At 31.5% G+C, this 14339-nt stretch overlaps 1 protein-coding gene and 1 pseudogene across 1 annotated transcript; one reads left to right on the top strand and one right to left on the bottom strand.

Annotated features, from left to right (window-relative positions):
- LOC109721577 (transcription factor MYB52-like) lies at positions 499 to 3209 on the top strand. Its single transcript, XM_020249258.1, has 4 exons — positions 499 to 948; positions 1169 to 1558; positions 1653 to 1798; positions 2841 to 3209. The coding sequence occupies exons 1-4, from the start codon at positions 834 to 836 to the stop codon at positions 2955 to 2957; spliced, it is 768 nt and encodes a 255-aa protein (XP_020104847.1). The 5' UTR covers positions 499 to 833; the 3' UTR covers positions 2958 to 3209.
- On the bottom strand, positions 5876 to 6750 carry LOC109721312 (annotated as a pseudogene).

The following is a 14339-nucleotide window of genomic DNA, read 5'->3' as shown; positions in this document are numbered from 1 at the left end:
ATATATTATCATAATTAGCTGAAGGCCCTCCATACACATTTTTATTTATTTATTTATTTTACTCATTTACAACTTCATTTATAACTAACTATACACCTCAAAAGTACGTAGCAATTACCTTTTGAAGCTATACTTGTGCTCTATTTGATAGCTATAGGTTTCTTCTGAAGACATGTCTCTCTCTCTAAATCTATAAAAATATATAAATATACATCAAGTACGTGTATATAATATTTTGTCACGTACAATATATATATATACATTTAAGAATAATAATAAATATATATACACTGCACATATATGAGTGAGATGGGTTGGTTATAAGTAGACGTTGTAGGTTAGAAACATCAGAGAGATGTCGAAAGCAGAACGGAATTTAACCCCACCAAGCAACCCCACCCTCTCTCTCTCTCTCTCTCTCTCTCTCTCTCTCATGCTTAATAATTTTAATATAATATTATACCATTTGTTAGACCACACATAACATCAAACGTAACTCTTGGTGTAACGATCTCCTAACTCTCTATCTTCTCTCTCACTAACGAGAATAAGCTCTTCAAACCTCATCTACCACCCCACAAATCTTTCCTTTATCACTCACTCTTTGTCCACTTCTCATTATATATGGCTTAACATATATAGCTTACCTTTTATATATCTTTGTTCATGTGTCCTTTCCACCTTTAAGGAAAATCTCAAGATATATACAAAGAGCTCCTTGCAATATAAACCAAAGAGAGAGGATTTATTGGGCCATATATATATATATAGTTCTTGTTTTCAAATTAACCCTAGCTGTAGCAATAGTTTGTTGTTGATCTTAGGATTATTAGATGTGCACCAGAGGCCATTGGAGGCCGTCCGAGGACGAGAAGCTCAAGGAATTGGTCGCGTGCTATGGCCCTCATAATTGGAACGCCATAGCGGAGAAGCTTCAAGGCCGATCAGGTGCGATTGACTTGTAATTAATTTCATCTATAGTTAATCTTATTGTCTAATTAATTAATTTGATCTAATTAACATGCATGTATATATCATAGATGTAGTTTTCCTTTTTTTGGTAACATATTTAAACATAGAATATTGATTCGATACGCATATATGTTCATCAGTTGAAGAGAAGTAATTACATATGATATATATATTTATGTTGAATTAATATGAGCAGGAAAGAGTTGTAGGCTGAGATGGTTCAATCAACTAGACCCGAGGATCAACCGAAGTCCCTTCACGGAGGAAGAGGAAGAGCGGCTTCTCGCTTCGCACCGAATCTATGGAAATCGGTGGGCCATCATTGCCAGGCACTTTCCAGGGCGGACAGACAACGCGGTGAAGAACCATTGGCATGTGATCATGGCACGGCGATGTCGAGAGAGGTCGAGGCTATCCTCAAAGAAAGCCTCAAGTGGCATTATTGAAGGTGAAAAACTAAAGCAAGGTTTCGAGGGGAGATTCGAGTGGAAGGATTGGGTTCCATCAATTGAGAAGTATCGCGACTTTCAAAATGGAAAGGAGCTCTATTCGAAGATCCACGACTTTTTCCCTAGCTCTAGTGAAGGTAAAAGCTCTAATTTTATGTACATATTGGGGTGATCAAACACAAAGACTATTTTAGTTACTATATATACTGATTTGCCATACTTTTGTTGCAGATACGAATAGCTCAGTTGAGTTTTACGATTTTCTCCAAGTAAACAATGACTCGAGTGATACGAAGTACCATTCGAGTGTCGAGGAACAAGAGGAGAACGAAGATAACAGCGGAGGCAGTGTTGCTCCATTCATAGATTTCCTAAAGGTTGGGAACTCTCCAAATTTAGCAGAGAATATATAGTTAAAAAAAGCTTGATATATAGTTTCACACTGATAGTTTCACAGTGCATACATATTAGCCCTAACATCTTGGCACCTCTTAGAGGATGTAGAAAAGCTACTAAGCTTAACTTACAATTGAACATATTGCATGCTGATGAAGAAATTAAGAAATAAGGAGGAAATGATACTCCTCTTAATTTGCTTGGTATTTGTGCAAAATTGTGATGTGATACCAATGAATTGGGCCATCAACTTTAAAGGAAGGGTCTATTCCTCATACGATATATATCTGTTTATACTTAATACAAATACATGTATTTGGTCTTAAAGATTCAGAATGAATAAGCTTAGAATCTTATTAAGAAGACTATCTTGGCATTTACGAATAAAGTTTGAGCTGCATGTGCTTTTGTAACTTGATTTATTTGGGTATAACCTTTGCCAAGCTGAAGAATATAAATGTGAGAACTCACTTATCATAAATATTGATGGTCCTATTCTGATTAATAACCAATTTCTTTAAAAAAAAAAAGGGAACAACTTTTGCAACAAATTTTAACTTGCTAGAGAACGGTATAATTCAATGTTATATCCAACATTCTCCTCACGCATCGAGTGAATATTCAAGCATTAGCCAAATATATGATTTTAATGGAAAATTTTGAAAGCATATGCAAGATGCATGTTAATTTTTCTTCTATACTGCAAAATCATTTCTGGCAAAGCTTATAATGACACTAGAGAACAGCCTAACAAAATAACTTTCATTAAAATTCTCTCTTCCTGAAATAAAAAATAAAGCTAAGCTATATTCAACGGTCGCAATCAATAATTTTCGTTGATAATACTTGTGCTACGAATTGCTCGACATCTGGTTTTGCAGTAAACAAGCAATGATGAATTGCGCATTAATTAATATATGGTTAATTGTTATCTTTCGTTGTTAGTGTCATCAATATATAAGTATGATGTTTAGCCTCACATCAACTCTTTCTTAATTCCCCTTGAATACCTTTTTGTCTTAGACACTACACAATTGGATGACCACAACTACAAAAGGAAGAGTAAATATCCTCAGTTGCTGTCGATTGGTCGTTTACACCTTTCCACTAAGCAACTCAAAATGTTCTTCACGGTTCTAAATGTCGGTGATAAGCTTTATGGTGGCATGCATATCTCACATCAGATACTTTTACTCACAAAAAGTAATAACGACGCAATAACATTCTGAAAAGACGGTTGACAACTACAGCGATTTATATCTATGGTAATTTCTTTAAAGATACCATAGCTAGACATGAAAACTTATGTCGTATTTCTCGTGTTTACATCATTTGGAAAAAACTTTTTTTAAGTACCTCATGATCCATTCTAGTTGGCACATACTTTTCACTGTGAACTAGTTAAGTTCTATGCGTATAATATTTTCTGTATTTGAATCAAAATAACAATGCGAAATCATCTATTAATTTTATGCTCTATGCAGTACTCTTAGAAGAGGATAGGTGTGCCACATCTCTAATCCATGTGGTTTGTGCTCACCCTAATGTTAAAATATCAAATTGCACATATTCAATCTTTTGGTTTGCGCTCGCCCTAATCTTAAAAATCCATGTGGTTTTGCATGCTCACCCAATTCCAAGAGATTTTATACATCAAATCTGTGAGAAGTAATTAGAACTTCATATATAATACATAGTGGATGAAGAAAATGATTTCTAATTTATATTGCAAAATTAAAGTTTTTTTTTTCCATTGCATTAAATGCGGTAACATGACAAAGATATATATCATCAAATAGTCACTCTCTCCTTGTCCAAGTTATGAAACATGAAAAGCTACTTATTAAGATCTTCAAATGTTTTCTCCAAGTGCATGCATGTGGAAAAAGTTCTAATTAATTAAATGATATATTGGTATAACAAGTTGATCCTTTTCCTACGCATTCTCTATTGATTCTCTTCCATGATAAAATCCTAACATAGTTTTCTGCGCATAACAATTAAATGTAAATTTACTAAGTGTTTCATTCCATGTAAAATACTATTTCAAAGAACAACATGGTGTTACGCACTTTAGGGAAAATGCATGCATGTTTTCATCTTCCAGTTTTTTTTTTCTTTTTTTTTTGCAAAAAAACGTAAACTTAAAAAAAAAAACTATATTTCTCATTATACGGACCAACGCAAATGACAAAGTAGTTTTTCCTTTCTCTCGAAACATACTTCTTTTCGTGGAAATTAAACAATTATTTTAATTAAGAAGCGTTTCCAATGTGTTTGTTATAACAAAGACGGAAAAGATATAGTTTGTCGGGTGCGAAAATACCAAAAGAGAATCGAGACTGAGAGAAGAAAAATAAAGCACACAATATTTACGTGCTTCGGCCACTGGCCTACGTCCACGGGCGAAGACAGGAGCTAGGATTTTCATTATAATCAAAGTGGTATACAAAATATGCTTCTCTCGTAAAATCCTAATCCCAAAAATATACCTATACTTCTTCACATTGCCACACCAAATTAATGGAATAAAGGGTATATTTATAATAGTGGCTAAATCTTAATACGATTAGGAATACAAATCCACTAAGATTAGAAATATCTTAATTAAATTAGGCATAATCTAAACTTCACTTAATGGGATAATCAAAATAGAATAGAGTTAGAAAACCTTGCGGTTCTAAAATTCGAGACATATCTAACAATGTTTACGTGGATCAATGGAATATCACTTTAACCTACTGTACATACTTTCAAACAACTTCAACATGTCTCTTGTATGTGTGTGTGTGNATAAACTAAATTTTATGAATTTTAAATATTATTTACGTAGTAATCAAAGGATCACAAAATCAATAATTTTTTACTGTCGTTATGAGCCGTTTGCTTGTTTAACAGTATAGAACAATCCAAATAGCTTAAATTTTTGATAGAAAAGTTTTTATACTATTTAGATAATATTTGATAACTCCGATCATGGATTGAAAAAGTCTAACATCTATTTTCACAAGGTTATTCGTTTTTTACCATTAATTTTTCGACTCTTCAATGAACTTGATAACGAATTTTAAAATTTTTATAAAATTTAGTTTCTAGACGTTATAAATACTATAGATCAACTTTAACGGTTCCGATCATTGATCCGGAATCCCTATTATCTAAAACAACTTAGGAAAACGAAAACCTCCGTCCTCCTAAAAGGATAGTAGCTGGACTCTATATATATATATATATATATACTTTTTNTCATTTTGATTTGAAGATTTACTTTTAGTTAAAAGTTGTAAAACATTTGGCTGCATCTTGCAAAAAAGTGATTTTTTAAAGTGATTTTGTAAAATTTTAAATTTTAAAATTTAAAAGTTAGATTTGAAATCTCAAATTATGAAAATTTAATTTTTTAAATTTTAAATTTTAAAATTTGAAATTTTAAAATTTGAAATTTTAAATCCAATTTTCAATTTTTAACTTTAAATTTTAAAATTTATAATTTAAATCTAAATTTAAAATATAAATTTTAAAATTTGAAATTTTAAACTTTAAATATGTTAATTTTTAATTTTAAATATGAATTTGAATTTAAAGTTCGAAACCAAGATCACAAGTTAAATTTCAAATTTGAATATAAAATTAGGATTATATTTTAGGAAGTAGCTTTTAGCCGTTTCTGATTGAAATCTGAATCAACTTTTATAAAATAGATTACCAACTGCTCTATAAAAAGCTAGGCCAAACATGCACCCCTTTAAAATTGCAATTAGTCTTAGTTCCATCATTTTCTTATATCTTTCTTTTCATTTTTTTCATCAACTCTTGTAGGCAAACACCAAGCTCACTTTATTCCTGCTTAAAGCAGAAAATTTAAACTAGGGTCCCATTGCCCTACCTGGTATTATCTTAGTCTCCTCTATTAATTATTGTTTTACACTGCATAATTAATATATTTGAGATGATCTTATATATACACTACAATAAAAGAGTAAACTGCATGCATGATAATAGATTTGAGTACGAAGAGGTGCACAACTTCAGAAATATGACCACAAATGTATCAACTGTTTATACATTACAGAGAGATGATAACAAATATATCAACCATTTACAAGTACGTACGCATGCACGTGCGCGCACACACACACAGGAGGGTCATGCATGCACAATCATTTGGTTCACATCTCTACAATAATTTTCCCAGTTGCATGGCCCCCAATGGACTTAGACCAAGCCTCTTGAGCCTTACTGAGTGAATATGAGGAGTCTATCAGAGTCTTAACCCTCCCTCCCTTCACCAATATTTCAACCATAAACTCCAAATCTTCTTTATTGGGTGTCAACATAAAGGCCTTCAAATGCTTCTTAGCTAGACCCCATCAATGTTTTCACACCACAACTAAACATATATAGTTGACACTGAAGGAGTCAGTTCAACAACTCTACCCTCCCTACTCAAGTTAGGCTCAAAATTGGACCATGCCATGCATACCCTCGACACAGTTGATCCCAAAGTAATCATATGACTTTCCTGAGGGGCTCTTCAGTGTTTTACCTTCTAGGCTTTTGTAGTCGAGCACTTCGTCGGCACCGAAACTCACGACTAGGTTTAAGTTTCGGCGGCCGCAAGTAGCAGTCAGATGAAAATTCGCTAGCTGCACCGCGAAAAGCCCGACACCACCTGAAGCTGCAGTGATAAGTATATTGTACGGGCAGCCCGTGCCGTCGAACTTGGCACCTAGTGATTTCAATACTTGAAGAGCAGTGGGCCGGCCACGGGTAATCCAGCATAATCTGTTGCCCTAGATCCTGTCGGACGGACCGCTGTTAAGCTTGCGAGAGCTACCACATACTCTGTTATTATTATTAGGATGCGCGGCCTCTTATATATATTTTCAATCAGAGCCCCTCCCACCAAATTCACGGTGTAGCACTTTGTCACTTATAGCACTTAGCTCTCACTTCTAACACCTCCGACGGCTGGTAGCTGGTATTCGATTCTAATACCAACTATAATGATTTGGCCCACAACCAATAATAACTCGTTGTGCCCAAAGCACCGACCCAAAATGCTTAAATTAATCTGTAGCTGCTTGTTTTGGTAAAATTGGTGTCAACAAGCCTTCTTGAATTTTCCAATCAATTGGGTTTAAACTAGCTGCTTCCACTTTTAACAAGATCTCATCCTCCTTTGGTGATGGGATAGGGACCTCAACATGCTACATAAATGGTAAATCAAAAATATTAAAGAGTAAATTAAGAGTAATTAAGTTGATTGTGCTGATCAAATTCAGAGATGATATTAGATGAACCTCATTTTGCGCACTACTTTCCAAATGAAAAAACAAAAAAAGGTATTACGTAGAAACCAACAAAATACAAAAATATCATTCCCTAATAGTTTAAGTTGTTGAAGAATAATGATTATTTTGCATAATTTTATATGGTATCAATAATTAAGGTTCTGAATTTTTCTGATAGTTTAAGTTTTTGGAGAATAACATCTGTTTTACATAATTTCATAGCAAGCTCCAAAATTAAATATTTAAAATTTTTCTTGTCTTTCAAAAATATATGTAAAAGTTGATGTCTTATAATGCACTTTCAAATTACACCTTGCATGTTTCTCCAACCGAAATTCTCACAACCATTGTCTTACTAGAGAAATAAAACTTTAGAACTCTTACTATTCGAAATCATAAAAATAAATGAATTTACGGAACACGCTTCCAAACTAAACCTTGATGTGGATTACAAGCGTTAATCAATTATTTTAAAAGCACGTACTGATAGAAATGATGCATTTATTGCACTTAAGAACTCATATATATAGTTTTTATAGGATTCGGTCGGACTCAATCCATCTAAACGCTAGATCTATTATTGGGACTCTTGCTGTTTAAGTCTATTATTGTGGACTACAATCCTACTAAACTTAGTGGGCTCACTTGACTCAACTTATTAATCTTCTAAACCAACTCTATAATATATCTACGTATCTACATTTTATCTATATATCTATGTAATCTTCTATATATATATAAACTTAAACTATGAATTGGGAATCCTGTCGCATCAAAAAAAAGTCTCCTAGGTAAGCAACGTCACCATTTAAGGCATGGCCAATAGTCACATGCCATGTGTCCAAAGAAAATATTGGTCGCATCTAGTGCACCGTAAACCAACTCTATAATCTACATAAAAAAAAATTTCATGATTTAATAATTTATTTAAATATTTATATTATATTATATTAGATAATATTATATGTTATTTTACAGTACTAATCATTAGATAGTTTACTAATTATTTAATATACTATACGGTGTACAAAGTATTGGAATGCACTAGGTGCAACAAATTTTTTTCTTCTCACATCAAGGAAAAAGCTTCTAGGTGAGCCACCTCCCTATTTAAGGCATGGCCAATGTGTCCAAAAAAAATATTGGATGCACCAAATGCACCGTAAACCAACTCTATAATATGGATAAAAGATAAATTTTCGTAGCATAATAATTTATTTAAATATTTTATATTATATAACTATATTATATATTATTTTATTGTACTAATCATCTGATATATTCTATGATATATGAAGCATTAGTGTACATTAGGTACAACATAACTTTTTATGTCAATATAAAAGGCCTCTATGAGTCACGTTGCTATTAAAAGCATGGCCAATAGTAGCATTCCATATATCCAAAAGAAATAGGCTAAATTATAGAAAATTTTCGGTCAAAACTCCATTTTTTAATTTTCTCATCTCATTTAAAAATCTACACTTTAAAATAAAAAATATTTATTTCACCCTCTGCCGTTAGTGCTCCGTTAGAGTTCCGTTTATAAAACATTATTATATATATTTTTTTTATGCCAAAAATACTTTCAGCCTTTTCTTCTGTTGCCAAAAATAATGAGGGACAAAATGGTCATTTTATTATCATAGTTTACATCGTCCCCCGTGACTATTTTTTATTTTATAAGAGGACAAAGTGTAGGTTTTTAAATGACAGGAGAAAAAAGTGAAAAATCGAATTTTGACAAAGAGGTTTTATGTAATTTAGCCAAAGAAATATTACAAGGGTAAAGGCTTAAGCATTTACCCTAATAATAATAATTGGGATTGATAATTTTGGGCGGACAGTTTGGCCCGAATATGAATATCTATCAATTACTAAATTGTGACATTTATATTCATATTCTATCAAATACGGTGTCGAATTCGATCGAAATTTATCTTAACCATATGCACATATAAGCACACGCTACCAAATATTTTTTGTAATTTTCTAGAGTTACAAAAAAGTATTTTCTCCTATAAACAGTACCAGTTGGATCTTCAACTAATGCAGATGAAGGTGTGCAATGTGTGTTGATGGTAGAAGTAGGAATGTACAAAATTTTAGTGCATTATAAATGAATATTTAAAATTTAAAAAAATTTAAATTTAATATCCGGTTAAATATAATTAAGGACATTCCTGTCAAAATATTTTAGTACTAATGGCCTTTTTTGAATATTAGAATAAATTAAAACAAGTTCTCGTGAATAGCCTCTTAATTAAAATAAGCCCACTAAAGCACCATATAGAAATAGCTAGAGATTGATCCACTTATTATTATTCTCATGAGATAAGAACAAAGTTTTTTTACGTTTTTTTTTGAGAATAAGAACAAAGGATTAGTGACAAAGCCTATTGGGGAACAAAGTACTAGTGATATAACACCAATCTAGGGACCTGTTTAAAAATATTAAATTAGATGAAATAAACATTTATCTTCAATAGTTTAAACTGATAGACAATAATATTTTTACATTTAACACCCTACCTCGCGTTTAGACTCAATAATTTTTATATTTTTATATCTAACACTTTTTTGACGTCTGAGCTCGAGACTTTTTGACAAATCTATAGCGTGAGTTTGAATTAAATGGGAGAAAATTAATTACACTAATAAAAGTCTAGCGTGACTCGAATTCAAAACCTTCTCTTATGATACCATATTAAATTATATAAAATAATTATTTATCTTCAATAACGTAATCTAGTACGTAGAGAATGATGCTTTATATTTTATATTTAACAGAAAATTAAAAGTAAATAAGCAAAGTCAACTAGAAAACGCGGAACACTCCGAACAAGTTGATATATGTCAATATCTACGGTATGGTTTCTTGGAATGAGACTAACAAGCTTGTTGGAAAAAAAAAAAAAAAAAAAAAAAAAAAAAAAAAAGAAGGGGTGAAAAAAAATAAAAAGAACAAGACAGCGTACTAGAAAGCAACGAACTCTCCAAATGAGACCTACAAGCTTGTTCAAATGTCGTGTTTGAACTCTTTTTTTAGGTTTTTAGGAAAACACTATAAACAAATAATAATATTTAAAGATAGTTTTTCGGTAATTAATGGTGCTTAAAAGCGTGTCAAAATAGTCTATTGTAGTATTTAAAAGTGTTAGCACGTTGAAAATTTTAAAATAATAGCACATTTTATTCTTGAGCAAATTGGTTTACTATAATAGATGGTTCACAACCCGACTGTCGATGGAATTATTGGGATATGACAGATCCCACATCGACCTAGTCTGTCATTTATCGATTCTGGCTCAGCCAAAGCTCATCTCGTACTTCCAACTGGTAAACGACTCTTTTTAAAACATCGATAATTGCCATATAGTGGGGGCACTTACCGACGTTTTTTAAAATGTCAATATTTGCTATATAGTGGGGACACTTAGCAACGCTTCTTCTGAGCATTGTTAGAAAAATACTCTTAAAATAAAAGTTAAAATTGTCTTGTAGTGTTGAGGTATCTGTCAGTATCTATCATTTATGGACTATGGATAAGATTCTTGGAATGAGACCAACAAGCATCTAAATTTTGAAAATTTACTTTTTGACATCCAAATGATAGTAGTTAGTCCAACCAGCATATGGCCTGAAATATAAATTAGTTTTCTTAATTTCAAAAATATTTGGATGGTAAAAATTAAATATCATAATTTATGTGCTTTATTTGGCATAATTTAATAGGTTATTAGAATAAGAGGTTCTAAATTTGAATCCCACCAAGCTTTCATTTAGTTCAAGTTTAAATCCCACAGGCTAGACCGAGGGGAAGCGTTGAATCAATAAATTGAAAGAACCGCTTAAGATTTTGGTGTTTCGGAGAAAAATAATTGTTTCGCAAAATTTAACATCCACTTTGTGAAATTTTGTCCTATCAAATTATTATTATTTTTTTTTGAGAGATAGGTAGCTCGCTACCCGCTTCGTTTATTTTATTTAGAAATAAACTTAGCTGAAAATGTGAATCAACTAGGATTTGAACTTGGGACCTCGGATACCAACCACCAAGCCCTTTAAGTAGCCACTTGCTCTAGGGACGGTCGGTTCCTATCAAATTATTATTAGTTTGATGGAATGTTGGATTATGACTTTGATAGAGAACTTGATCTCTCTCAATATAATAGCATCACAGAATTGTTGAGTAAGTTATGATTTAGAGATGGTTTGAGACATATAGAAGGTTTGCATGTAAAATACTTTTGTTTTAAGTTGGCTAATTTGCAATTTTGGTCCCCAAACTATGAGCTACGTGATACTTTGGTCCTCGAATTTTTAATTTGTTGCGAATTTTGACTTAAGCCTTTCAGATTATTGCAATCAAGTTCTATAATACAATTTAGTTGATCAAATAGTGTTGTATTGTTAATGTTACACTAGTGTAGTATTATTGTAGCGAATGACGTAAAAATAACTAAAATATCGTGAAATTACTGTATCATAAATATATTAGCATTCCGTCAACTAAATTATATCGTGTGATTTGATTGCAACAATTTAAAACATTCAAACCAGAAATTACGACCAGCATCACATGTCTCATACTTTGAGGGCCAAAACTGTAATTTAGACTTTTAATTATTATTATTGGTCCCGCAACTTAAATGATAGTATAAAGCCTCAGTTGTCGTTAACAATATGTGCAAAAGATACCTAATGTAGTTGGCTGAGAACTTAATAAGTAGCATCTAAAATTCTAAGCTCAAAGTTTAGTTACTTTAACTTTCTAATTGAGTTTAGCTCTAAAAAAATTGATAGTGTGCTACCTTTCTCTCAAAATCTTTTTTAATATCGGAGTAAACGGGTGCGGATGTAGGCCCGGCGACTAACGGATTCGGGTTTGGGTCGCGTCACGTTGGACCACCTTTTATTGAAACACGGCCCAGCAGGTCCCCAGCCTTGGACCAAGGTAATATCGGGTCGGCCCCCAGTCCATATTCAGTTTCCTATAGTTTTTTNGTAGGTTATCTGTTTCGTTTATTTCTTTTAAAAACAAACTTAGTTAAAAATGTGAACTAACTAGATTTCAAACTTGAGACCTCGGGTACCAACCACCAAACCCTTTTCTATAGTTTGTTTTACGTTCAAGTTTTTAATTTTTTTAGTTTTGTTTAAGTTATAAAATTAGTTTTGTAAAATACATATAGAAAGTTATTCAATAAAGAAGTTTTAAATGTCTTGTAATAAAGTTATTCAAAATTTGAATACTATTCAAAAATTGAATAATTTGAATTATTTTAGAGAAGAAAATTTTTAAAAAATATATGGAGAAAAAAAAGAAACAGATCTTTATGCAAATAATAACTAATTTAATTTAAAAAAAAAGAATATGTCATTGCTTGTCGCAAAGAAGAAAGAAAAATTCATAATTGTTACAGGGCAAAGTTATATATGCTGTACAGTATACGACTAATAATATTTTTTTGGATCATTGGTACTAACCATTAATCCAAAAAATTTCAGATATTAGAAATATACAACTAATTCGTTTAAAGCGTACAGATACAGCGCCAATGGATTTCCATTACGACTCAGCCCAACCAGTCTCACGCCATTTCAAACATGACTCGGCCCAACTCAGCCTCATAAAATTTCAAATTTGACTTAGTCTAATCTGATTTTCCACCACAGGGCAGAATACTGGTCCATTTAAGTCAATAAAAATCTCCTGCAATATGGCATGTTTGGTATTTACAAAACTAACCCAATGAAGTAGCAGAGTTCTAAATTTCTAGTTGTAGAATGGACCTTAAATCACCCTCTCGGCACATGATTAGGGATGTCAATAAGTACAGATATCCGAAATTTTATTTGAATTCGAACAAAATTTATTTGATACTAAACGGATATAGTTTCAAATATGAATATAAAGAACGAAATCCGACCAATTTGAATTCAGATATGAATTTTACCTATACTCGATCCGTACTTGAACCCGACCAGAACTCAACTTGAACCCGAATTAAGCTTACATTATATAATATATATAAATATTTAAATTTGTATTTTAAAAATTTATATTTAATGTGATATAATTTTAAAGCTATGGTAAAGAAAAATAATTATTTTAGATTTGGTTTCGAGTTTCAAAATTTTTTTAATTTTTACAATTCCTCAGATTTAAATTCGGATTCAAATTTCATGTTTAATGGTGGGATTTGGATTGTAATTTTTAAAAATTCATCCCGAATCCAAACCGTTTACACGCCGTGAGTTGGATCCGTACGCGAACTCGCTATTGCGTGAAAAGAACATAACATGCATGTGGGGCTCATGTGGGACCCAATGAACTAGCAAATCGTGATCATCTCCAAACATTCGTGTTCATTGGTCCGTCCCCCAATGACTTTGCTCTTTTGCACCGTTCGCCACACGGGCATAATGCGAGACTTATTATTTGCCAATACACTTTTGGCTGTGTTTGATTCGGATATAAATAAAAACTGTTTATTTCAGAAATTGGTATAAGATATAAATAAAAATTAGATCAATTTAACGTTTGGATAAAAATTGAGTTGTTTCTAAAAATAAGATGCATAATATTTAAATAGTTAGATTGGAATAAGAAGAATAATAGTACATCATAAAGTAGAATATATTTTTTACATTCACTTTATTCTAGGATCATTTTTATCATATTAATTTTTTAAATTTTTTAAAAAAATTAATTTTATTTTTTTCAATTCTAAAATTACGGGTGTAAGATATACTTTTTAATTTTTTTTTTAGAGTGTATAATAAGTATTTTTCCTTGCCAGTACATTTTAACTTTAGGATTAATTTCTTCAATGCCTTTATGAAAGTTCGGAATTTTATGAATAGCCTTTTGAGTATTATTGGTGTACTTATATACATTGAAGGGTTTAGAAAGGTATTTGTTACCATATATTTATATTTTTAGAGGAATATGAATGATAAATTTATATGTTTAGAGCGTATGAGTATGATATTTTTATAATTTTTTTATGAATTCAAATATACATTTCTTAGAAAGAAAATTACCATACAATCTCCAAACCTTGGAAACTCAATCCAAATTAGAAGGTTGTAAACATTAATTACAACCTCTAAAAAATCTATAATTTTGATACTAATTAAACACTCAAAAAATTAATACTCACGACAAAAAAAAAGAGAGGCTATAAGTTAGTGCGAAATCCTAAAAAAAAAACTTTAATAA

Source organism: Ananas comosus, linkage group 15 (genome assembly GCF_001540865.1).
Source record: "Ananas comosus cultivar F153 linkage group 15, ASM154086v1, whole genome shotgun sequence".
Classification (NCBI taxonomy): Eukaryota; Viridiplantae; Streptophyta; class Magnoliopsida; order Poales; family Bromeliaceae; genus Ananas; species Ananas comosus.
The sequence above is the reverse complement of the archived record's forward strand: the minus strand, read 5'-3'. Positions and strand labels throughout refer to the sequence as shown.